Source organism: Thalassophryne amazonica, chromosome 8 (assembly GCF_902500255.1).
Source record: "Thalassophryne amazonica chromosome 8, fThaAma1.1, whole genome shotgun sequence".
NCBI lineage: Eukaryota > Metazoa > Chordata > Actinopteri > Batrachoidiformes > Batrachoididae > Thalassophryne > Thalassophryne amazonica.
The window spans coordinates 54666974-54693965 of NC_047110.1; the positions used below are offsets into that span (position 1 = coordinate 54666974).

Here is a 26992-nt window from a genome sequence, read left to right on the forward strand (position 1 = left end):
CATTGCCTTCTGTAGACTGACTTCTTGGAAGTGATTCAACACTGTGTTAATAGCCTGTTATTATTATTTTATCTCAGCAGAAGTTGATGACAGCAGTGTTACCTTAAATATTCTGCTGCTGAGCACCAGTGTTAGTAGTTAGAGCTTTCAGAAGGTGGCAAGTGTCAGAATCTAGCATCTGCTTGACAATTTTTGACTGGGTACATAATGTAAGTCAGATCCTCCACCTGCTATTTTGTTGAATATGTTTTTGACCGGCACCCGTCATTTCTGGTGAAATACTTTCATTGTTTGCATGATCAGTTGGTGCAGTTAAAACTCCTCAGTAACTTCTGTTTCACACCAAAAGTTGAAAGCACATTGCCCTTTAAATAAAAGGGAGAACCTTGATCCTCATGATGGGTTTGTTGGATGGCTGCTTGTTGCCACTGTGCAGCGCTTGAATTTTGGCTGTTTAATTGCAGCCTGCGGGCCATGTTTGGCCTGGCCTTCTTTTGTTTTAAAATGCTTCACAGGGGGGTCTGTAGGCAAACTTTCAAGAAAATAATGGGTGAACATGCACCAAGAGAATTCTGGCAGCAAATATGCACATTATATTTTGGTTATTGATTGTTTTGTCACATCTCGTAATGCCCTGTGGCCACAGTTTAGGTTTATTTACTTGCTCTTTGTTAAAGCAGAATCGATGTAGGCTCATAACGGGAATATTAGTGGTAGTCTAAAGAAAAGCTCCAGTGATTTCTGTTCTGTCAGTGCAGCAATTTGCAAATTAAATGTTAGGCGCAATGAAAGAAGTTAACACCCCTGTCACACCTTGACGATTTAGCCAGCGTATACTGACCATATTAAAAACTCTGGCGTACGTTTAATAAGTTATGGGTAAGTTTTGTATAAGTTAAGAGCACGTTGAAGCATGCGGATATATGATTGTATATACCACGTACCTTGAAAAATTTGGGCATGCACAATATTTTGACGCATGCCAGCGTATGTCTCATACATTCCGCATGTGCAGGACGTAAGATGTACGTAAGTTATGCGATTGTTTACACATTTCTTGTAAATTACTCACAAGTTGAAATGTGTCGTCTCATGCTAACCATTGATTGGCTGAAAGCTGCAGTCCTTATGCAAACAGACTGTTGTAACTATTAAAACCATTCACACATGGAGTAAATATAAAGTACTTAATCTTGCCTGTTTGTTACAGTTCGGATTCATCATCACACTGTCTGACGAAATGTATCCACATAAAGCATCCTGATTTTGGAAAACGACTTCTTAAAATACTTTTAATTCCTTGTCGTGGCTGAAGAAATGTAGCATTTAAGGCAAGTCCCTCTGTGGTTTTTCTGCTCAGGTGCATTTCTCAGCCTGAACCAGAGAATGTCAATTCTTTGTGCCATAAACAAGACAATTAACTTATTTTAAAGTTGAGTCACAGCACCTCATTCATTCACCTCTGCGTTTACACAGACATCATCTGATTCTTCAGGGATTCTGCACACAATGAAAATTAATCCCAGGATCAACAAAGACTAAATAAAATAATAAATTACTCTATTTTGCCTATTTGTGGAGAAGAGACGCCGCGCAACAGAGTATGCACGCTCTATGATGTGCTTGTCAGTATTTAAGTGTTCCACCTGCCAAACAAAAGGGTTCTGCCAGCAGTGGAACCACAAACCAAACCAGACTTTAACTGTTCTGACACATTTCATATCTTGCAGTACCGACCTGAACCAAATCGGTGGGGAATGGGGCTGTCAGCATACATGGGCTAAGTCGTCAAGATGTGATGGCTGCATAATTTATTAGATGTATGCCAGCGTTTTTACTACAGTTGGCATACGCTGGCTAAACGTCAAAGTGTGACAGGGCCCTAACATTCTACAGACGTCCCAGCAATGAACATCAAAAATAACTTGGTTAAAGTGATGTTTTGGATTCCAAAAAGTAGTTCATGGATCTGCAGTGAACATTTTAATATGTTTCATGAGATTAATTTTATTTCTCTTTTGATTTTCAAAATTAAAATCCCATTTATTTTTCCAAAAGAAGCAGGCAGTGGCTCCAGTTTCAGACAATGATGGCCAAAAATGACAAAGACATGAAATTGAACCAGGTAAAGAAGTTCAACAGAAAAATATTTCTTGTCTAATTGTGTATGAAACAAAGAGTGCCACATGATTAATGGGGGGTGGGTGAGGGGGGGAGCTGTAACACTGCTAACCACAATGCTGCTAAAATGTAGAGATTAAATGACCTGAAAGCTCCTACACGACTGCATTTCTTAAGCAGAAATTATTTTTTTTTTTTAGGGGGGGGGGGGGGGGGGTCTTGCTGGACAAATTCTTTAAACTGTCCCAAAATGTCTTATTTTTACTTTTCACTTTCCAGAGCTGGGCACTGTCATTCAGCTGATGTAGTCTCACTTTATTACTGGACAACAGAACGAGGAAATAAGAAAAATCATTTTATTTGCACATGCTACAACCAAGGTCATTTGAGAGGTAATGTTTGACCTAGACATCCTCAAGCTCAGTGTTTTAGAATGAATGCAGAAGGAGTAAAACATTTTATGTTATTTGGTGAAAATGATATGTCAGGGGAATTATGTCTGTGTATGTCATGGTATTATGGAATGTAGAGATTTTAGCTGTCCCATAAGGAAAACAAAACCTGAGTGTCATAGATTCAGTGATGGAAATCATTCACTTCCATCATCTTATCTTACTTTTATTTGGGATAGAATCATAAACTTGAACTCTCAAGGTAGGTTAGGTTGGTTTGAAAAGTTGTTTAAAAAGTAGGTCTAATATGCTTAAAACATGAACCCAGACCCCATCTAGTCATATTCACACATAGTTGTCTACTTTGTGGACTTCACAAACTCCAACCAGAAAAAGTTCATTAAAAAAAAAACTCGCTTGCACAGATGAGGATAGCAGAGGTTATGTAATTTCCTCTGTATGTCTGCAGATACTAAAAAAAAAATGGATTACAGATTATGATGAAATTTTGTGGAGAGATGTACAGATGTGGTTGGCAGTTTTACTTACACTCATAGGCATGCTGCCATGGTAGTTCTGGGCTTTTAGTGATTTCTTTGAAGCTGAACAGCTAATTGTTATTAGATCGGGTTAAAAACAACCCAGAGGTAAACGCTTCTTCTCCCCACTGAACAAGTGAAAATGACTTTGGAGTTCTGCTTGAATGTACCATTTCAGTGCTGTGAATGTGCACGTTTAACTCACTAAATGTCAGGCCTTGGCCCAGCCCTTACTCAACACTTGGTCTGTATAATTAGTTGTTTTAAAGTTTTGTACATTTGGTGAGGTAAATGTGTGCATGATTATAGATTATATCTATTCCACACTAACCATTTTGGAATTATAGCCATTTATAGCATTATGCCTAGTTTCTCCAAGAACAGAAGCTGATAACTCCTTTCGAGTTGTCTGGTTGTCTTGGTGCCTTCTCTCACTAGTCTCCTCCTTCCACTACCTACCCCTTTCTGATTTAGCATGAAATTAATTCCAAGGCATAGTAAGTGACGTATCCATCCTTTGACTAGTCTAAAGAAAACTGGCCATAAATGTGATTTGTAGTCACGATAATCAGTTTGCCCAATTATTTATGGACTCTGAAAATGGATGGACTGTATAAAAGGGACGACTGGTTTTTCTGCAGTAAAAGTCACCAGTTAAAAGAAAATGCCTCTTGAACAGGAAAAACCCATGTATAAGTCGTACCAGAGTAAAAGTCGAACTGGAGTACAAGTCGCACTTTTACTCTGAATTATCAGCTCATTCATTTGGGATTTTTGTGCATTGTTGTTATGTATGTATTTATCATCATTGGCTTTTATTATTTGAGTTTATTTTGTTTAGTGTTTTGATTTTTGTAGAATTCCTATACAAATAATTACTGTAATAATTATTCTGAAGAATAAACATGATCTTTCGGATTACAAGTCACACCTGAGTATAAGCTGCAGGACCTCCCAAACTAGAAAAAAAACCCCCCAAAACAAACAAACAAACAAAAAAAACCCAGCTACTTGTACTCCAGAAAAAACACATAATTCCAAAATGGTTAATTTGATATTTTTCTTTAACTCATTGAATTAAAGCTGAATCAACACTGCAAGCACATTCTGATTGGTTCATTTCAGCTCCATTGTTGTGTACAGAAGCAAAATTCAAAAATCTTGTATCACTGCCTTATGGACTTCACTACAGCATTACAAGACCATACATTTACATATTGCAGTATTTCTCACAATAATTGCAGTAGGATTTTCTTCAAATTGTGCAGCCCTACTTTCAGCCACTTGTTTGCATCTCCCTTTGACTTGAATACATCTGAAGTCCTGTTTTGCTCCTCGCGGTTCTGTGCTTTCTTTATAACTTTCTGTATCTGTCTCCCCCTCAGGTGTTTGTGTGTCTGTGGAAAGGTTGTAAAGTCTATAACACACCATCCACAAGTCAGAGTTGGCTCCAGAGACACATGCTGACCCACAGTGGTGATAAACCATTCAAGGTAAAAATGACTCTCACACAATCTCCAGCTTTTACATTTTGTAGCCCCTCCACCACTTTCTATTCATCAGAAATCTTTCATCGTATTCTTTTTGTGGGTGATATTTCTTGCTTTAAATTCTATTTCTCCTTGCATCACATATTTAACTGATAATTTCTGTGTTCTCACTGTACTGCAGTGTGTGGTTGGTGGCTGCAATGCCAGCTTTGCTTCTCAGGGAGGCCTGGCCCGCCACGTACCCAGCCACTTCAGTCAGCAGAATGCATCCAAACTGTCCAGCCAGGCTAAACTCAAGGAGGAGTCACCCTCCCAAAGCTGGACTCAACAAGAGGAAGAAACTCAAGAACAAACGCAGGTGCTCCCTACGTACGTACCTAACAGACACAAAACTCTTACCTCCTTCTGTTTTCTCAGTGTGGTTTCACAGTTTTGGATTCCTATCTCTGTTGGTAAGGATTGTAATTTGAACACAGTCTTGAAGTAGTGCCATGTTTGTTGTGTTGGGTTAGATGGTTTTTGGGAAGGATGTGTCTTTGCAGTGCATTCGGAAAGTATTCACAGCGATTCACTTTTTCCACATTTTATGTGTCAACCTTATTCTGAAATAAAGTAAATTAATTCTACTCAGAATTCTACTCACAACACCCCATAATGACATGAAAGTTTTTTTGGAAATTTTTGCAATTTTATTAAAAACCAAATAAATCATATTTACGTAAGTATTCACACCCTTGCTCAATACTTTGTTGATGCACCTTTGGCAGCAATTACAGCCTCGTCTTCTTGAATATGATGCCACAAGCTTGGCGCACCTAAGTTTGGGCAGTTTTGTCTATTCCCCTTTGCAGCACCTCTCAAGCTCCATCAGGTTGGATAGGGAGCATCCATGCATGGCCATTTTCTGATCTCTTCAGAGATGTACATTTGGATTCGGGTCTGGGCTCTGGCTGGACCGCTCAGGGACATTCACGGAGTTGTCCTGAAGCCACTCCTTTGATATCTTGGCTGTCTGCTTGGGGTCATTGTCCTGCAGAAAGATGAATCGTTGCCCCAGTCTGAAGTCAAGAGCCCTCTGGAGCAGGTTTTCATCCAGGATGTCTGTGCATTTATCTTTCCCCTCAATCCTAACTAGTCTGTCAATCTAACTAGCTGAAAAACATCCCTGCAACATGATGCTGCCACCACCATGCTTCACTGTAGGGATGGTGCTTGGTTTCCTCCAAACATGAAGCCTGGCACTCTCGCCAAAGAGTTAAATCTTTGTCTTATCGGACCAGAGAATTTTGTTGCTCGTGGTCTAAGATCAGGTGCCTTTTGGCAAACTCCAGGCGGGCTGCCATGTGCCTTTTACTGAGGAGTGGCTTCCATCTGGCCACTCTACCATACAGGCCTAATTGGTGGATTGCTGCAGAGATGGTTGTCCTGCTAGAAGGTTCTCCTCTCTCCACAGGGGAATGCTGGAGATCTGACTGAGTGACCATCGGGTTTTTGGTCACCTCCCTGACTAAGGCCCTTCTCCCCTGAACGCTCAGTTTACACGTGCGGCCAGCACTGGGATGCGTCCTTGTAGATCTGAACTTCTTCCATTTACAAATGATGGAGGCTACTGTGCTCATTGGGATCTTCAAAACAGTAGAAATGTTTCTGTACCCTTCCCTGGATTGTGTGCCTCAAGATAATCCTGTCTCTGAGGTCTAAAGATGATTCCTTTGACTTCTTGCTTGGTTTGTGTTCTGACATGCACTGTCAGCTGTGGGACCTTATATGCAGACATATGTGTGCCTTTCCAAATCATGTCCAATCAACTGAATTTACCCCAGGTTGACTCCACTTAAGCTGTAGTAACATCTCAAGGATGATCAGTTGTAACAAGATGCACTTGCGCTCAATGATGCACTTGAGCTTCATGGCAAAGGCTGTGAATACTTGTGTATATATATATATGATTTCTTAGTTGTGTGTGTGTGTGTGTGTGTGTGTGTGTTTTTTTTTGTTGTTGTTTTTTTTTAATTGAAAAAAAAAAAACAACTTTTTTTTCACATCGTCATTATGGGGTTTTGTGTTTAGGATTTTTGAGGGTGAAAAATGAATTTCATCCATTTTGGAATAAAGCTGTAACATATCAAAAATGTGAGGGGAAAAAGTGAAGCACTGTGAATACTTTCCTGATGCACTGTGGATGCCACTGATACCAAGACACGAAAACTCCTCACAATGCATGGAGGTGTCCACCCACAGTTGAGAACCCTAAGGCTCTATGAGCAATGGAAGGAGGGAGGGCAAGGATTAGTGGGTGTCAGAGCCACAATCCAGGATGAGTGGAGGAGCATCCAAGAATACATCAATACCCAGACAGCTGAATACAGATGGTGATGAGGAGCAGGAAGAGGAGATATCATGGAAGACCAAGCCCCTCCATGGCATGCACAGTCAACAGATTGAGGAAGTGGCTGACATCAAAAAGAGTTGCCAATGGCTACAAAAGGTCGGCCTAAAGCACAGCACAGAGGCTCTGATCATGGCAGCACAAAAATAAACCCTAAGTACCAGATCCATGGAGGCAGGAGTGTACCACAGCCAACAGAGCCCAAGTTGCAGGCTGTGCAATTGTGCCTCAGACACACTCCAGCACATTGTAGCAGGATGCAGGCTGGGACAGGGTACATTGAGAGGCACAGCCAAGTGTCAGGAATTGTGTATAGGAACAGCTGTGCTGTTTAGAAGATGGTTTAGAAGTCCCCAAGTCCCGATGGAAGATGCCACCAAAGGTGGTTGAGAATGACAGGGCTAAGGTCCTGTGGAACTTCAAATTCCAGATCGACAAGCAGCTTATGGTCAACCAACCAGACATATTGGTGGTTAAGGGAAAGAAAACCTGTTGTTTTCAATGTGGCAACACCAGCTGACAGCAACACCAGAAAGAAGGAGCACAAGAAAATGGAGAAGTACCAAGGACTGAAGGAACACCTGGAGCAAATGTGGAAGGTAAAGTCCAAAGTAGTCTCAGTGGTAATAGGAGCACTAGGGTCTGTAACCCCCACATTGGAAGAGTGGCAGAGGTGGTAGAGACCTGAGCTTGGGAGCACACATACCACCATGAGAGATGCTGTGTGTTACGCTTTTAACATTTTTTTTTTTTTTTCTTTAAAGCCCCTTTCATACCGGGGGTGCTCCCAGTTGTGCTGTGCGTCGTTATGACGATGCTGCTTGGAAGCAATTCAGTGCAGAGACGATGCAGCTCGGTGCCACAACAACGCGAGGTGCACAAAGGAGGAAGCAAGTCGGGCGCCGAAAAATTAAACCTGTTTAATTTTTTTTGGCGTCCTGTGCTCGGCGCAGACAGGAAGTGGTTCCAGCGCAAGTCGGGGCAAAGAGGCTAACTCGGGGCCAAAGAGGCGTTACCCGGCGTGCACTCGGAAGCCCAATTTATGATTCCTGCTGTGTTCCCATTGTTCCCGCAGTCTAAGCACAGCAGGATTGTTTTTATACCAAATCAAATCAATTTTATTTATATAGCACCAAATCACAACAAACAGTTGCCCCAAGGCGCTTTATATTGTAAGGACCAAAGCCATACAATAATTATGGAAAAACCCCCAACGGTCAACAACGACTCCCGTGAGCAAGCACTATGGCGACAGTAGGAAGGAAAAAACTCCCTTTACAGGAAGAAAACCTCCAGCAGAACCAGGCTCAGGGAGGGGCAGTCTTCTGCTGGGACTGGTTGGGGCTGAGGGAGAGAACCAGGAAAAAGACATGCTGTGGAGGGGAGCAGAGATCAATCACTAATGATTAAATGCAGAGTGGTGCATACAGAGCAAAAAGAGAAAGAAACACTCAGTGCATCATGGGAACCCTCCAGCAGTCTAAGTCTATAGCAGCATAACTAAGGGATGGTCCAGGGTCACCTGATCCAGCCCTAACTATAAGCTTTAGCAAAAAGGAAAGTTTTAAGCTTAATCTTAAAAGTAGAGAGGGTGTCTGTCTCCCTGATCTGAATTGGAAGCTGGTTCCACAGGAGAGGAGCCTGAAAGCTGAAGGCTCTGCCTCCCATTCTACTCTTACAAACCCTAGGAACTACAAGTAAGCCTGCAGTCTGAGAGCGAAGTGCTCTATTGGGGTGATATGGTACTATGAGGTCCCTAAGAGAATCTGCAGGCAGCGTTCTCACCTCTCTGCCCCCTGCTGCGCGCACCTGACGCGGATATTCCTGCGTCATCATGACACCACAGGAAGCAACTGGGAGCAGCCCCGGTGTGAAAGGGGCTTAAAGCTCTGTGCCACTCTGTGTGTGTCCTTGCTAAAAACAGCTGATCCGCACGCATTAACATATGCCAACGCTTTTTTTTTTCCATCCAATCGTGCGTAAAGTCTCTTTCTGATGTTGACATGACGTTAAAAAAAAAAAAAAAAAAAAGCTGAAAAACTTAAAAAAAAATTCCTACCTGTCAGTCTGGTCGTGCTTTTTCCGTAAATACACGTCAGTTCTTCCTGCTCAAATGGCCATCCAGGGGCATATTCCAGGCGAAAGGGGGTGTGGAGGGGGGAGCACGCCCCCCTCTGCACCCCTAGATTAAAGGTCCACATTTGAAGACAATTTTTCAAACTACTACTCCTACTAATACTATAATAAAAATGACAATAATAATAATTTTTACAATTAAAATGTTGAGAAAGAATTAAAATGATAGAAAGAATTTAAGTTACAATTTATAAACCATGTAGACTGTAAATTGTAAGTTTTAGTGTTACAGTGCTGTCAACTGTAAAATATAAGGTCAAGAAAGATGTTTTTATTTTTTTTTTTTTTTTATAAATCAAGTACTTATGTTGGAGTCAAGAAAGGATGACTATAAAGTCTGTAATGGAAAAACGGGTTATCATTTTCATGTTGAGGTGGGGGGGGGGGTGTTGTCAACAGCTGCTGAAAGTAACTAGTAATCTAACTTACTTTTAAAATTGAGTAATCAGTAAAGTAACTTTTTATAAAGGAGTAATCAGTAATTGGATTACTTTTTCAAAGTAACTGTGGCAACACTGGTGCTCACAGACATAAGTAAAGTTAGTGATGGACAGTTTCAGTTCAGTTCCTGATGTATATTTTGTAGCACTGAATTCAAGTTACATTTCAGTAAGATGTCTGGCAGTGTCATGTTTAAGAAACACACTGTTAATGTTAAAGGACAACTTATTGTTGTCAAAACGTGAAGTTACATGATTTAAGTGAAATGTTTATAAATTAAAACAAAGCTAATGATATTGGTAGCAGTTACAGTCAAAAAGTAAGGAACAATTGATGAATAAAACATGTTTTCAAAGTGATCATAAAACTGTAATGGTATCATTAACTATTCGTATCGGTACTCGGTATCTATGAGTACCCAAACGTATGTACTTGTACTCTGCCTGGGAAAAAGTGATATCGGTGCATCCCAAGTATAAAATGATTTAGATTTTCCCATAGCCTACCTGAGAGTGCCGTCTCTCCGATGCACTGGTCCAACTCAAACAGCTTTTGGGTGTCTGCTGTTTCTTTTCCAGTCCACTGTATCTCCCATCAGGATTTTCAGATGTTTTTTTTTTGGTGTCGGATTTTAAATTGACCCATTTCTTTTTCACCTCCTTGGTTGTGCGTCCTTCTCTGGATACGGCATTCACTGCATGTGTGACAGCCTCTCATGCTTGCCTTTTGTTGGTGTTTGTGTAATCTGCACTAAGGCTACTGAATAGAATTTTCTTCCACTGGCTGATTTCCTGCAGCATTACCTCAACCTCTGAACTGCCAAAGTGTTTTTTTCCTTTTTGCCTGTTGCGCTGAAGTTGATTTGCTTTCGGCATTTTGTTTCTTTATGAAATCTGCATCTGCTCACAGCCATGCAGTCTCATGCCCTTTTTATGGGCATTGATGGGCTGTTACTTACGCTAGTCATATGTTAATTAGGCCCACTAGGCATGCACTTTTAGTTTACAAGGAGATGGGATTAATCAATTTAAGAACACAGCTGTGAACAATTCTGCAGTTTAAGAACACGTAGATAAATCTGACAGTTTTCTTAAGAACCTTCTTAAGGACAGCTTAAGAAGGAATGTAAGTAGATTCTTAAGAAGATATTGGTGAATGAGGCCCATTGTCTTGATGTGATATCCACTCTCATTTCATATTTGCCATCCTTGTAGATGCTGGCAGATTTTTTGTTTAAACAATCTTCTTTTAAACAATTGTACTTGCTAATTCCACGTCCTTCTGAAGCTCTCCAAAAGTGGTCCTTAGCTCTTGGACAACTATTCTGATAATTCTTTTCACTCCTCTGTCAGAAATCTTGCGCGGAGCACCTGGTCCTGACCTGTTTATGGTAAAATGATTTTCTTTCTACTTCCAGATTGTCGCCCCAACAGTGCTCACTGGAATTTTCAAAAGTTTAGAAATCTTTCTGAAACCAATGCCATTAGTATGCTTTACAACAATAAGATTTCAAAGATCTTGGGCGAGCTCTTTGCTTGTACCCGTCATGAGCTATATCTTGTGTGACACCTTGGTAGTGAGACACCTTTTTATAGACCATCAGCTGGGACTAAACCAGCTATATTATATTAATTTGCACTGACAAAGGGCAGGATTGCTTTCTAATTACTGATAGATTTTAGCAGGTGTCCTGGCGTCTCATACCTTTTTGCACCTCTCTTTTGTCAGGTGTTCAGTTGTTTTTCCTGTGTCATTTCACTTTATTACACATAACATTAAGCGAGCCACCTTTTAATAAACTGCCAAAATTTAGTTTCTCCTGAAATCCAAGCATTATGTTGGTTTATTTTTGAAATGTCTTGTCAAATTATTGCTCATTGTAATCAAGAGAACATTTATTTGGGGGGGTGGGGGGATTCAAAACAAATATTTTCTTGTCTTTTTAATTATGTTTGCCGGAGGATGTAAATGTCTATGCGTGTGTGAGCTTTTGAAAGACTGGAAGTTACCTTGATGCGATGTGGGATACTGATGTCCGTGCAATGTCTTTTAAATCACTCCCGAGGTGTTATCAGGTTACATAAGTGTTTTTACAGCTTTAGCTTTGACATAATATATGAGAAACGTCTTAGATTTACTCATAAATACAGCGGTTTTGGAGTGTTTTCCGCAATGTTCAAGAGTAGCCAGCGAGAAATGAGCGAGCACACGTCACTGTACTTCTACTCTGGTGGCTGCCACCGCATGTTTCCCATAATGCTTCGCACAAGTCTGGGGAAGCCCCCATGTGATCTATGACATCAGTATCATACACTGTATTGGTCTCCACCACCCTTGCCGTAAGTACACTGAACCAACTTAAAAAAGTGTTACAATTTGTAAAAACCTGAATGAATTAAGTTGTTTGAAAGTTACATCAACTCTAACTTACAAACTTAAGTTCGAACAACTTAATTCATTTAGGTTTTTTACAAATTGTAATACTTTTTTAAGTTGGTTCAGACATTCTCTTTTTTCAGTGTAGTTAAAGGTAGTCTGTTCTTTGGAAAATTCCCCTTCAAGGGTGTAAAAGTTTTCATAATTTTTTTCTCAACTCGGATTTTGATAGTATTGGTAATGTCATATTATGAATCCTTTATTTAAAGGCTAATATATAAAATAAATGCATAAATAAAATTATTGTGGTGCCAGTGAAAATTCTTTTTATGCCCTAAATCTTAAAAAGATCAGTGGTCCTATACTTGATGGACATCTATGGTTTGATTACTTTGTGTGAATTGGTTATTACAGATGTCTGGTAAAAGTTTCATTTCAATAGCACCTTTAGAAATATATTTACTGAGAAAAATGTTGATGTTGTCAATACTTATTTTACTTGGCGTGTGTGTTTGTATAGATATGTTGTTTTGGCTGCTCAAAAACCAAAGATATTCAGCTTATAATGAAAATTCTTGGAGTGGGGTGGCTAAGCAATATATGTACACATTTTGAAAAGTTGGAACTAGAATGCTGAGACTTTTTGATTGGCTTTTGAATAATTTGTATAGTGCATGTTGCATTTGTTTGAGGTTGAAAGTTTTATTGAGCATTATTGCTGTAGGAATAGTTTGACTTTCTGGGAATCCCAGTGTTGCATTTGATTGACTCTCCCTCATCTCTGCCCTTGTCTCCTTCCAGCAAGGCCTCATGATTTCTTTGATGCACAGACAATGGACGCTATTCGCCACAGAGCCATCTGTCTCAACCTGGCCACCCACATTGAAAGTGTTGGGAATGGTCACAGCGTGGTTTTTCACAGCACAGTGAGTCTTTTTGCACTTTTACTTCTTTTTTAATCTGTAGGCTTTTCAAACAAGTTTACTGCATTTTGACATATTTATAGGATTTAAAGCTGTCATTTTACAATTGTTACCTCCGCCAAGGAGGTTATGTTTTCGGTCGCGTTTGTTTGTTTCAATCAATCAATCAACTTTTTTCTTGTATAGCGCCAAATCACAACAAACAGTTGCCCCAAGGCGCTCCACATTGCAAGGCAAGGCCATACAATAATTATGAAACACAGTCTACGTCTAAAGCAACATAACCAAGGGATGGTCCAGGGTCACCCGATCCAGCCATAACTATAAGCCTTAGCGAAAAGGAAAGTTTTAAGCCTAATCTTAAAAGTAGAGAGGGTATCTGTCTCCCTGATCTGAATTGGGAGCTGGTTCCACAGGAGAGGAGCCTGAAAGCTGAAGGCTCTGCCTCCCATTCTACTCTTACAAACCCTAGGAACTACAAGTAAGCCCGCAGTCTGAGAGCGAAGCGCTCTAATGGGGTAATATGGTACTACGAGGTCCCTAAGATAAGATGGGACCTGATTATTCAAAACCTTATAAGTAAGAAGAAGAATTTTAAATTCTATTCTAGCATTAACAGGAAGCCAATGAAGGGAGGCCAACACGGGTGAGATATGCTCTCTCCTGCTAGTCCCCGTCAGTACTTTAGCTGCAGCATTCTGAACCAACTGAAGGCTTTTTAGGGAACTTTTAGGACAACCTGATAATAATGAATTACAATAGTCCAGCCTAGAGGAAATAAATGCATGAATTAGTTTTTCAGCATCACTCTGAGACAAGACCTTTCTGATTTTAGAGATATTGCGTAAATGCAAAAAGGCAGTCCTACATATTTGTTTAATATGCGCTTTGAATGACATATCCTGATCAAAAATAACTCCAAGATTTCTCACAGTATTACTAGAGATCAGGGAAATGCCATCCAGAGTAACGATCTGGTTAGACACCATGCTTCTAAGATTTGTGGGGCCAAGTACAATAACTTCAGTTTTATCTGAGTTTAAAAGCAGGAAATTAGAGGTCATCCATGTCTTTATGTCTGTAAGACAATCCTGCAGTTTAGCTAATTGGTGCGTATCCTCTGGCTTCATGGATAGATAAAGCTGGGTATCATCTGCGTAACAATGAAAATTTAAGCAATACCGTCTAATAATACTGCCCAAGGGAAGCATGTATAAAGTGAATAAAATTGGTCCTAGCACAGAACCTTGTGGAACTCCATAATTAACTTTAGTCTGTGAAGAAGATTCCCCATTTACATGAACAAACTGTAATCTATTAGACAAATATGATTCAAACCACCGCAGCGCAATGCCTTTAATACCTATGGCATGCTCTAATCTCTGTAATAAAATTTTATGGTCAACAGTATCAAAAGCAGCACTGAGGTCCAACAGAACAAGCACAGAGATAAGTCCACTGTCCGAAGCCATAAGAAGATCATTTGTAACCTTCACTAATGCTGTTTCTGTACTATGATGAATTCTAAAACCTGACTGAAACTCTTCAAATAGACCATTCCTCTGCAGGTGATCAGTTAGCTGTTTTACAACTACCCTCTCAAGAATCTTTGAGAGAAAAGGAAGGTTGGAGATTGGCCTATAATTAGCTAAGATAGCTGGGTCAAGTGATGGCTTTTTAAGTAATGGTTTAATTACTGCCACCTTAAAGGCCTGTGGTACATAACCAACTAACAAAGATAGATTGATCATATTTAAGATTGAAGCATTAAATAATGGTAGGACTTCCTTGAGCAGCCTGGCAGGAATGGGGTCTAATAAGCATGTTGATGGTTTGGATGAAGTAACTAATGAAAATAACTCAGACAGAACAATCGGAGAGAAAGAGTCTAACCAAATACCGGCATCACTGAAAGCAGCCAAAGATAACGATACATCTTTGGGATGGTTATGAGTAATTTTTTCTCTAATAGTCAAAATTTTGTTAGCAAAGAAAGTCATGAAGTCATTACTAGTTAAAGTTAATGGAATACTCAGCTCAATAGAGCTCTGACTCTTTGTCAGCCTGGCTACAGTGCTGAAAAGAAACCTGGGGTTGTTCTTATTTTCTTCAATTAGTGATGAGTAGAAAGATGTCCTAGCTTCACGAAGGGCTTTCTTATAGAGCAACAAACTCTTTTTCCAGGCTAAGTGAAGATCTTCTAAATTAGTGAGACGCCATTTCCTCTCCAACTTACGGGTTATCAGCTTTAAGCTACGAGTTTGTGAGTTATACCACGGAGTCAGACACTTCTGATTTAAAGCTCTCTTTTTCAGAGGAGCTACAGCATCCAAAGTTGTCTTCAATGAGGATGTAAAACTATTGACAAGATACTCTAACTCCCTTACAGAGTTTAGGTAGCTACTCTGCTCTGTGTTGGTATATGACATTAGAGAACATAAAGAAGGAATCATATCCTTAAACCTAGTTACAGCGCTTTCTGAAAGACTTCTAGTGTAATGAAACTTATTCCCCACTGCAGGGTAGTCCATCAGGGTAAATGTAAATGTTATTAAAAAATGATCAGACAAAAGGGAGTTTTCAGGGAATACTGTTAAGTCTTCTATTTCCATACCATAAGTCAGAACAAGATCTAAAATATGATTAAAGTGGTGGGTGGACTCATTTACTTTTTGAGCAAAGCCGATAGAGTCTAATAATAGATTAAATGCAGTGTTGAGGCTGTCATTCTCAGCATCTGTGTGGATGTTAAAATCGCCCACTATAATTATCTTATCTGAGCTAAGCACTAAGTCAGACAAAAGGTCTGAAAATTCGCAGAGAAACTCACAGTAACGACCAGGTGGACGATAGATAATAACAAATAAAACTGGTTTTTGGGACTTCCAATTTGGATGGACAAGATGTTTGTCTTGGATGTTTGTCTGTCTGTCAGCAGGATAACTCAGAGTTTTGAACGGATTTTGATGAAATTTTGTGGAGTGGTTGGAAATGACAAGAGGAACAAGTGATTAAATTTTAGTGGTGATCCGGATCACGATCCAGATCCCGATGCTAACGCGTTAGCATGTCTATGGCATTTTCAATGTTAAAAGTTAGCATTAAGCAGTTGCAGTCATCACGTTCGGGTGCATTTGTTTTCAAATTGTAATATTTCTTAAATTTATTGAGTGCTTCTAGTTAATTTATGTAGTCTTGTTTTTCTCATGAAACTCCATTTATATTTTGTATGATTTAATCTTTCTCATCATCCAAGTTCCACAGTTCTTTCATTGCATGTTGAAAGCTAGAAGCACTCAGAGAGTGCAAACCTCCGCCAAGGCCGTGGGGTCACTGACGCCATCACATCTACACGCTGTGGAATTATTGAACCTAAAAAAGTCTAACAATGATGTTAGCTCAGTTGTAAAAAAAGTTTCATCTGCTGTGACTGGATAGCATGTATCCTTAGCGCTTGGCATCACAGTTTTTTGCAACTTGCACCTTTCCCAGAAGCTACTGTCATTTGAGCACTGATATTAATATTGCATGTGCTTATAGACAAAAACAAATAAGAGACAAAATTCAATTTATTCAACTAAACTGCAAATATATGAATTTTTTAACATTTATGAAACACCTCTCTAAACAAGGCCATAGGGTCACTGACCCTAAAGAGATTCCCTCCTTGGCACAGTGATCTATTTCTTTTTGTCTCTTTCTCTAAAATTGTATATAATAATCATTAGATTATTAATATATAAACAAAAATAAATTTAAGAAATATTACAATTTGAAAACAAATGCACCCAAACGTGATGACAGCTGCAACTGCTTAATGCTAACTTTTAACATTGAAAATGCCATAGACATGCTAACGCATTAGCATCAGGATCTGGATCGTGATCTGGATCACCACTAAAATTTAGTCACTTGTTCTTCTTGTCATTTCCAACCACTCCACAAAATTTCATCAAAATCTGTTTTGAGTTATCCTGCTGACAAACAAACAAACAAACGCGACCGAAAACATAACCTCCTTGGCAGAGGTAATTATCAATATTGCGAGTAGGGGCAAATAAATTACTTGTGGCTATTATATTAGAATTATTTAGTATTTTAGAATTATATTACGGCATATATTAGAAATGTTTTTGTTTTCTCAGGGATGATAAAATGTTTATCGGAATAGGTAGAAAATCGACATATGTTAACATATATACATTCTTCAAATGCTAATGAATGGAATAGTTTTGACTCACACTGGGTATTAAGATTTTATCTATCGATCCCGCTTATTGATCAGATCCTTTATTGATTCCCTTATCAGTACCTCCTGTGAATTTTCTTTGTGCTGAAAGTAGGCTTTACAGGTTTTCTATGTCAACAACATTTTATTGAGTCTTAAAGTAAAAAAATATTAAATTTGTCACATGGATCCCAGATCTCTGGATATGAATAAAAATAAATAAAATCTGTACATGGTCACTGGATCCTAGATCTCTGGACATAAATAGAAATAAAAAAATCTGCAGTTTTTGTCAAAAGCATTTCCTTTCACTGATGAATGAGACAAATTTAACTCCATAGCCCCTGAGCTGCAGTCTCACAGATGGCTGCGCTGCAACTCATGATCAGTGTAATTCATCAAGAATGGAGGACGTGTCATTTTAGGGAGGAAAAAAAAAAAACTGTTCTGGTCTATTGTAGTTTGTTGTCTTTATTGCAACATTTGGAAAGAGGTGTCATTTGATTTAAAAGGGCTACTTGACCATCACCTCCCCAATGCATAGTCTGTACAGAGTACTGTAACGCACAAGTACAACAAGTACAGAGTAACACACAGTCTGTGGAAAAGAGAAGAAATATTAGCGTCTTACGGAAACAAATATGCACATTTGTATAATCATACTGTATAGAGTCATGCAGTCTATTCTGCACAGAGTTCTGTGCACTAAACTGTCGTGTGCATACTGTACGCTTCAATATAAAAATTGTGACAATATTGTGACACCACTAATGTCTATACAGAGCTATGGAGCCTCTGTGTAACCAATGTCTGTACATCCAAGCTCTAGCAAATCCTATGCTTTTGAATTAGAAGTATGAAAACAGTAAATTTGTGCCATGTTTGACATTTTGATCGGTGCCAAATTCCACCGTGGTTGCATGATACAAACTTGTAGTACCCAGATTTGGTGTTTTACTGTGATAGTTGTGCATATGTTTATTTTCAAATGTTGTATTTAAGAGCAACAGAGGCTTGTCATATTGTGAAAGCTGTGAGAGTATTTACTTTGTAACTGTAGTTGTAGAAATAAATAGTTGTAATACCAATTAAAAGGAGCATTTGTAATGTGGGGTTCGTAATACTGCTGTCTTTAGACACCAGGGGGCATAAACGTCCCACTATTTGAAATGGCTTCCCATTACTGCAAGTGCCCCCACCCCCATGCACTTGAATTGAACCTTCTGAATTGCCTGGAGGCTTAATGTTGTTTTTCCTCTGAATCAGGCTTCACTGGAAAGACAATTGGATTGTTTTTATTTATGGTGCGTGGTCCTTTCTGAGCCATGTGTGTACTAATGACTCTAAAGTACATTTACTCTATGTACATATGAGCAGTGACAGCAAAATCCCCCCTCTCCCTTCCCTAGTAAAATATTGTTCATATCTCACAGACAGAAGTCTCCAATTAGTCTCTGAATTAAGGGATGGGTTTACATTAAGAGGTTAACGGTAGTGGTGGGTCTGGAGAATGCAAATAGATTTTCTTGGAATAACTGCTATTCTTGCATAGTTACATCAGGCAGCACTCAATGGATGTCATTTTCTCTGACACGCTAAAAAGTAAAGGCCATCATCTGCTGCATAATTACCTCCATACTCAGTGTAGATTGAAAAATACACAATCCCACTTATTTTTGAATACACTGTTGCATTATTTCCATGTAGCAGCTTCTTAAGTTGTGCAGTAATTATTGTGAGCATGGGAAGACATGACCTTTTGTCTAACACATATTATTACTTTGAAATTTCTGATTAAAAATACTGCTATTTAGTGCTTCTTTAGGGTGTGTTGTTTTTCTGCCAGTGCCGATCCTACCAGAAACACTGTACTCATCAGCAGAGAAATACACATTTCTCCCAGAGAAAAGATAATTTTCCTGACTATACTTAACATCTTAGGAAAAACTACAGAGATGTGCATTTTACACAGGTCGAGTAGCTTGACCTCACTTGCAGAATAATGGCTTAAAAAAGAATCAAATCCATGGATTATTATTCTAATTTTTTTTTCTTTTTCCACCAGACGTGTGTGTATTTACAGAGGTCTGCAGTGGGTCTCACACAGATGTCCGTTATTACAATGAATACCTGCTGTGAAGACATTGCTTTTCTCCTGCTGTGGCCGGCATGTGGTTGTGGAATTACTAAATGGCACAGCTGCTCTTTATTACTACTCCTTTTGACATGCAATATTTCCTACTCTGTTCCATCAGTTTGATAGTGTAGGTTTGGTTTAGTTACAGTAGTTTTGGTCTTGCATTAGGTGCACTTAAAGCTTCATAGATTTAGTAAAAATTTGTTTGGAGACTGTGAAAACTTTATGCATTATAGAATTTGCTTGGATGCTAGCATATGGCTGGAACTCCACTACCTTTACCATGGAGGAGGACATTAAGTCATTGTGAAGGCCCAGCAAAGAATGGTAGGGGAATAGACAAAAACTAACTGGCCTATAGAGAGTATGTCCTGACGTCATAAACGACCCCCTGAGATGGTATACCTCCATGTTGGATGGGAAATTGTGGAAAGAAATTCCGGTTTCGGCTGTGGAACAGCCAAAAGTTTCAAAATTCTGCAACCTAAGAGCAAAATCTTTTTTGTGGCCAAGTCTGCGAAGGCTAGGTATACGATGAACATGATGTGGACTGGCCTTCAGGACCTGTATTTTTTGCGGATGCTTTCGGAATTGCTGGCATGTGAATATGTCCCTGATATTCAGTACCCGGACATCTACAAGTATTTGTCAGGAATACAAATATTTTGTTGCGGGGTCCATGACCAAGATCATCATAAGATGTGTCTCAGATCATCACTGCAAAAGGTGAGTTGCTTTGTTCAAAGTTTGTTTTAAAATGGCGGCAAGGAAAATCACACACATCCGCAGTGCACGGGTTAGTTTATGTTGTTCCTCCTAGTTAAGGTGCCTTGACACTTGCATGCATTTGACCACCGCACTGCCACGCAATTCATTGTGGCAATGCCACCCGCTGTGTTCCCAGCTGGATTCCACGCTTTGTGCCGCTGGATGCTGCGTATATAAAATAATTATATCGTAGCGGATTAATCATTTTCTCTGAGTTTGGCTGACGAAAACACCTCTAAGATGAAAACACCTCTGGCTAAGATTTTAACTTTTGAGGACAAGGAAGTTAAAATCTTAGCCAGAGAAAAGAAATGGTTTGAGAGGGGAGTGAAGGAAGCATTGTATGTGAAACAGTTGAAACCCAGCCTTAACCGGGGAGAGGGTCTGAGACACGCTCTGTCCCCTGTTTACAATGGGGTACTCGGGTCAAAGCAGTTTCAGTCTTTTGTTCATGGTAATGAGTCATTCACGTCATCAGGAAAGGCGTGAGTCCCATCGTTAGGATGGACAGCTGCCCTGTCATTAGGAGGGTGCTAACTAGAGCACAATAGGTGCTAATTAGAGCAATTGTTAGTCACTAGCCAGTCTGCCTCTCGGTAGGAGGGGTCTGGTTGGGTTTAAAACTCCAGCTTTTGCTGGCTTGTTATTCTTCTCTACAAGAGTCAAGACAGAAGTCAGACTACCAGTGCAAGAATTTTAGCTGAGGAAGCTTCTGCGATTAGAAGCGAGACGTCTTCGTGTCAAGCAACCCTGTCCAGTTGAAAATTCAAGCTTCTCTACCATTTGATTCATGACATTTTTTCTGTTTGAGTCTAAAAATGGTTTGATTCCTGTTCTCAAAATGTGGACTGTCCTGTTTCCCACCTTGTGAGAGACAACAAGGACTGCCACAAACTATTATTTTTATAATTGACTAGTGACATTTTTGCGATTAGTCAACTAATGGGCTCATACGTCAATTGCAGCTTTTTGCACCAGCATGCAGCTGCTCTTGTATAACCATCATTAGCTTGAAGTGTTTAAGGTATGTGCTAACTAACTAAAAATAAAGACAATTGAAACCTTGATCACCAGCCACGGAGTGGTCACCAACATGTTCAAGATTGCTTCAGTATTTGCTTGCTGAGGTGTGCACATTGTTGGCTTGGTAACAAAGTTGTCCATTGAAGAGGCACTGTAACGTAGTGTTATAAAACGTTTGTGTTATCACATTTCGTATTCAAACATCAGAATCAGAATTGCCTTTCCGTGGTGCGAGTAATTTTTAGCCAAATAAGAGATAATAAAATTTAACAATAAATTATTCAGAGTATATATACAACTAAATAAACATAAGATAAAATAACACATCGCCGTTATAATGTTACAGCAAACACATAACACATGTGCGCTAAGGCCGATGAAATCATCATGGTTAATGTTAATGTTTACAGCTAAGTAAGTAGCTCACTATAGACGTAAATGTTAATGGCTAACTGGCCAGTTTGCTTACCAAGATGACTTTCCCTCTTAGTCTGAATCAGCCATGACGTGTTTCCTTCTCAGATGCTCCTGCATCGCCATTGTACTGCAGTTTTGAGCTTTGTTGCCGGCTCGCCATGATATTGTTTGGGCATAACTTTTCTGGTGACACCACGGCTGACCTGGGTTACCACTACTGCACATGTGCATCAAGGACAGAAAGGCAGTGGAAGATACAGCGGTAGTTTTGAAAGGAAAAACAAAACTTAAAAAATTTAACAATGTCAATTACTAAATTAGTCATCGACTATTTTGATAGTCAACGTAATTGTGACTAGTCAACTAATTGTGGCAGCTCTACTGACTATGCAGCTTATGGACAAGTGAACACAGCTGCTGCCCCTTTGTTTACCATCCAGGATGCCAGTATACTGCTGGCTTCCGAGTTTGGTATCACCTGCATACCCTTCATAGGGGTGATCAAAATGCAATAATGGGTCTTGACGACTTTTTATGGTTTTACTTTTTGTTGTCAATGTGCTTGCGCAATATATTTTTCAGTAGGTTGAAATGACTCTTGAGAGAGGCTCCAGCCACACCCCCCCCGGACCCTTAATTTTAATAGGCAGGTTTTGAAAAAGGAAGGATGGATTATTTATCTGATACAGTGTCAAAAATCCAAACGCTTCTTGATGGTCTCAAACACTATGCCTGGATCAGACCTGTGTCATGGCTGTACCAACAGAGCAAATTTTTTGGGCTAAATTGGCCTTATGAGTTTGTCATTTCTATAATGAAGGGCGTGGAAAATGAGTGACTTATTTCTAGATGATGGGGCAAACAGTTCTGTGTAGCAACACTTCACCCTCACTGTATGCAGGAAAGGAATGGAGCCAATTCCTTCCATGAAAGGTCATTTTCCAGCCAACATTATTGCATCTGGCATGCAGCAATAACATACCGGCCTAGTTTGTGATGTGATTTATTGTTGGTGCTTTTGAAAATGCAGAAGAACGAAGGTCCAAGTCTTCAGGTTCCTGGTGTTTCCTTTCTTGGTGTACAGCACAGTTGTGAAATTTGGATACTAACCAGTGACCTAAGGCAACGACTGGATGTCTTTGGTACTCTGTCGGTCCAGGTGATCTTTGGGTACTGCTGGAATGACTGTGTGTCAACGTAATGGTTAATTAGGGACACTAATATGAGGTATACCATTTACAATGTGAAGAACATCAGCTGTGACATTTTGACCATGTGTCACATTGCTCTGAGCATGTACATTGTTTGGAAGTTGTTAAGCACTGTGAAATTGCTTCATGAAAGTGCAAAATAAATGACATTTGTTGTTGTTGTTGTGACTGTCTTGAAGTTTGAGATGACTTAGAGGTAACATGTATTTCTTTCATGGCTGTCAAAATAATGCATTTAGATTCATTAATTACAGCACCTATAAAGATTAAATTAAAAAAATCTTGATTAATTGCACTTGGATCCTTTATGTTTTGATGTCACTCACTTGGTCTGTAAATTGGGCGTCTTTGTGAGGGCAATAACTGGTTTGAATGTCTGTGCCTTTGGACACCTTTTTGCACGGTTTAAACAGCACCAGAAGTACTCTTTTTTTCCACCTTTCTTTTTTAAATAGCACTAAAGAAAGATAACACTATGAGCACATTCATAGTGCACAGATTAACTTCATGTTGTTTTCCGATGTCAGGAATAAAAGAGCCTAATATTTCCTCTGGTCAGTGAAACATGTAGTTGAAATATTCATACCCAAGTAACTTTAATAATCATTGTTTTATCTGATGCTGGTTTGCCTTTAAGTCGTTAATGAAACAGTCACATGAAGCTCTGACAGTTTTAAAACTGTCTAAAGGCTTGATTCACAATGTTTTCCACCGTTTTCATCATTTCATTAAAAATGAAATGAGCTTGAGTCCAATATGCTAATTATTAAACGGGTCCTCTTTTGCCAAATCAGCATCTATCCCCTGCTGACCAAAGGCCTGAAGGGGTATTATGTTGTGGTGATGCCTTTCCTGTCTGTCTATCGGTCCGCCTGCCCGCAAAGGGTTAAGTGCTCTCAAATAAACTCCATTTTTAGTATGAATTTTGGGAAACTTAGTATAATTCCTTGTTATTGGTTGGTAATACACATATTAGATAAATAGACAGATAAATGCCGATGATTTTATTACATTTGTGGTGCACATACGAGGGCTGTCCATAAAGTATAGGTCCTTTTTATTTTTTTCAAAAACTATATGGATTTCATTCATATGTTTTTACGTCAGACATGCATGAACCCTCGTGCGCATGCGTGAGTTTTTCCACGCCTGTCGGTGACGTCATTCGCCTGTGAGCACTCCTTGTGGGAGGAGTCGTCCAGCCCGTCGTCGGAATTCCTTTGAGAAGTTGCTGAGAGACTGGCGCTTTGTTTGATCAAACTTTTCTAAACCTGTGAGACACATCGAAGTGGACATGGTTCGAAAAATTAAGCTGGTTTTCAGTGAAAATTTTAACGGCTGATGAGAGATTTTGAGGTGACACTGTCGCTTTAAGAACTTCCCACGGTGCGAGACGTCGCGCTGCGCTCTCAGGCGGCGTCATCAGCCTGTTTCAAGCTGAAAACCTCCACATTTCAGGCTCTATTGATCCAGGACGTCGTGAGAGAACAGAGAAGTTTCAGAAGAAGTCGGTTTCAGCATTTTATCCGGATATTCCACTGTTAAAGGAGATTTTTTTAATGAAAGACGTGCGGACGGGTCCGCGCGTCGGGACGCAGCCGGCGCGGTGCGGCGCACAGGAAAACCACCTCTGTGTTGATAACCATTTGTAAAATCCAGGCGGCTTTTTGATGGCTTTCAGTGGAGTGAGTATATGAGAACTTGTTTAACAGGCTGGACATGTTCCAACTTGTCCTTAAGGCTTCCAACAGAGGTGTTTTTTCCTGTGGCGGAGCATCGCGGCGGCTGCGAGCCGACGCGCGGACCCGTCCGCACGGACCCGTCCGCACGTCTTTCATTAAAAATAATCTCCTTTAACAGTGGAATATCGGATAAAATGCTGAAACCGACTTCTTCTGAAACTTCTCTGTTCTCTCACGACGCTCCTGGGTCAATAGAGCCTGAATGGGAGGTTTTCAGCTTGAAACAGGCTGATGACGCCGCCTGAGAGCGCTGTGCGACGTCTCGCACTGTGTGAAGTACTTAAAAAAAAAAAAAAAAAAAAACGACAGTATCACCCTCAAAATCTCTCATCAGCCGTTAAAATTTTCACTGAAAACCAGCTTAATTTTTTCGAACCGTGTCCACTTCGATGTGTCTCACAGGTTTAGAAAAAATTTTGATCAAACAACGCGCCAGTCTCTCAGCAAACTTCTCAGACAAAGGAATTCCGACGAGGGGCTGGATGACTCCTCCCCACAAGGAGTGCTCACAGGCGAATGACGTCACCGACAGGCGTGGAAAAACTCACGCATGCGCACGAGGGTTCAAGCATGTCTGACGTAAAAACATATGAATGAAATCCATATAGTTTTTGAAAAAATAAAAGGACCTATACTTTATGGACAGACCTTGTATTAATAATAATAATATGGTGTATATGATAACAAAAGCCTAAACAGTTTATAAATACATTAAGACAATAAATTAACATTAAAAAATATGTTATTAACAGGAAAACAAAGGGTTGAGTTCTTTCTTTAAAAACCTTTGAGGTCTAAGGTTCTAAAAACATTCTGGACTGACACGCTATTCCATCTTGTTATAGAAACTTGGCATCATTTATTACCACCCTTGAAAAATGTCAGATACCTGTTTTATAAACACTACCCAATCTAGAGCCCATGGATCCCCATGGGCAACATGCTAGTTGTTTTTAAGAGTGAATTTCTTTTCTTCATTGTTTTTAGTTTCTTAGAGGCCATGTTTGTATTTTTGTGGGGGTGAGATTTTCAAAAGGATTATACTCGGGCTGCAGCTATTGATTATTTTAATAATCGAGCATTCTATCAGTTATTCTAGCGATTAATTGAGTAATCGGATAAAAAGTGCTTTTGCGTTTTTAAACAACATCAATAGTCCACGGCTTTCCATAAGCAATGGCACAATATCGCTGCCCCAAAGTGTTGATATTTTGCTGAAATGGCAGTGGGATGTGGCTTTCTGTTTTGTTTTGTTTTCTCCAGCTTGTAAAATTTAACCATTTTTAAGTTGTGTTTTTTATTATTATTATTATTATTATTATTAATATTATTATCATAAAGGTTGGTGGACTGGGTCCTTGCATGATTTTTTTTTTTAATACCTCTTTCTCTTGTATTTCAGCTGGAGGTTGAACATGCAAGCCTCGCAGTCATTTTTTCTATTATTATTATTTTATTTAAGTTAACGTGTTTGTGAAGTGCTGTGTGTTCCCCAAAAAAAGTGAAAATTAAAAGCGAAACACAGAAGAAATACTGGACTTCTGCCGTTTGTCAGTGTAGCCAAGGACGGAGTTGTGACTCGCACCGGGCAGAGAGAGACAGCGGCCATCTGCTAGGTCAATATGAGGTCTGTCCAAAAAGTAACAGACCTTTTAATTTTTTTCAAAAACTATATGGATTTGAATCACGTGTGATTGCATCAGCCAAGCTTGAACCTTCGTGCACATGCGTGAGTTTTTTCACGCCTGTCGGTTGCATCATTCGCCTGTGGGCAGGCTTTGAGTGAGCGCTGGTTCAACCCCCTTGTCGGATTTTTATTGTCAGGGAAATGTCTGAATGATTTGGAGTTTCGCTGCATCAAATTTTTCCAGAAACTGTGAGAGACAGCCAGGTGGACACCATTCGCTAAATTCAGATGGCTTTCAGGGACGATTTTATGGGGATCACACAGATTGAGGAGTGTTACAGCTGGTTTAAAGACCGCCCACAGCGGCTGAGGGCGCGCTGCGTTCCGAGCGGCGATCAACAGGCTCAAATGACCAGATCATTTCCAAACTGAACGCTGTGTTGATCCGGGACGTCGTCTGACTACCACAGAAATGGCAGAAGACGTGGACATCAAGACTTTTTCGGCACATTCCAGTGTTACAGGAGTTTTTGTCATGGAAAGAGGAGCGGAGGAATGCGCCACCGTGCCGCGAATGGTGCGGGACAAAACCACAGGAATTCGCACGTCGGGACGGAGCCGCATGGTGCAAAGCAAGGCTGTGATGAAGCCTCACAGGACATGTTCTGGCATGTCCAGCTAATCCACAATTTCTCGGATAGTCACACGACTGAAAAGTCACCGAAAGCCATCTGAAAGCCGTCCTGTGAGACCAACACGGAGGTGGTTTGTGCCGCGCCATTCGGTTCAAGCTTGGCTGATGCAATTACACGTTGATTCACATCCATATAGTTTTTGAAAAAAATAAAAAGGTCCGTTACTTTTTGGACGACCTCGCAGTCGCTCCCCACATTGAGCGGACTGTGTTTTTTTTTTTTTATTTTTTTTTTAAATAGTCAACACACTGCTTCGCTTTTAAATGCGCAGTCAGTCTATTCAGATGGATCAGTATGGACGCTCTTTCTCTTAAAAGGCTTTATTTTACTCTGTGGT

At 39.9% G+C, this 26992-nt stretch overlaps 1 protein-coding gene across 1 annotated transcript in view; it reads left to right on the forward strand.

The window, feature by feature from the left end:
- Positions 1-26992, forward strand: part of LOC117515638 (zinc finger protein AEBP2-like) — an 87389-nt gene that overhangs the window by 15177 nt on the left and 45220 nt on the right. The window contains 4 exon segments of the mRNA XM_034176287.1: positions 4438-4545; positions 4724-4855; positions 4857-4911; positions 12686-12810. Of these exon segments, the coding sequence (XP_034032178.1) occupies positions 4438-4545; positions 4724-4855; positions 4857-4911; positions 12686-12810 (420 nt within the window).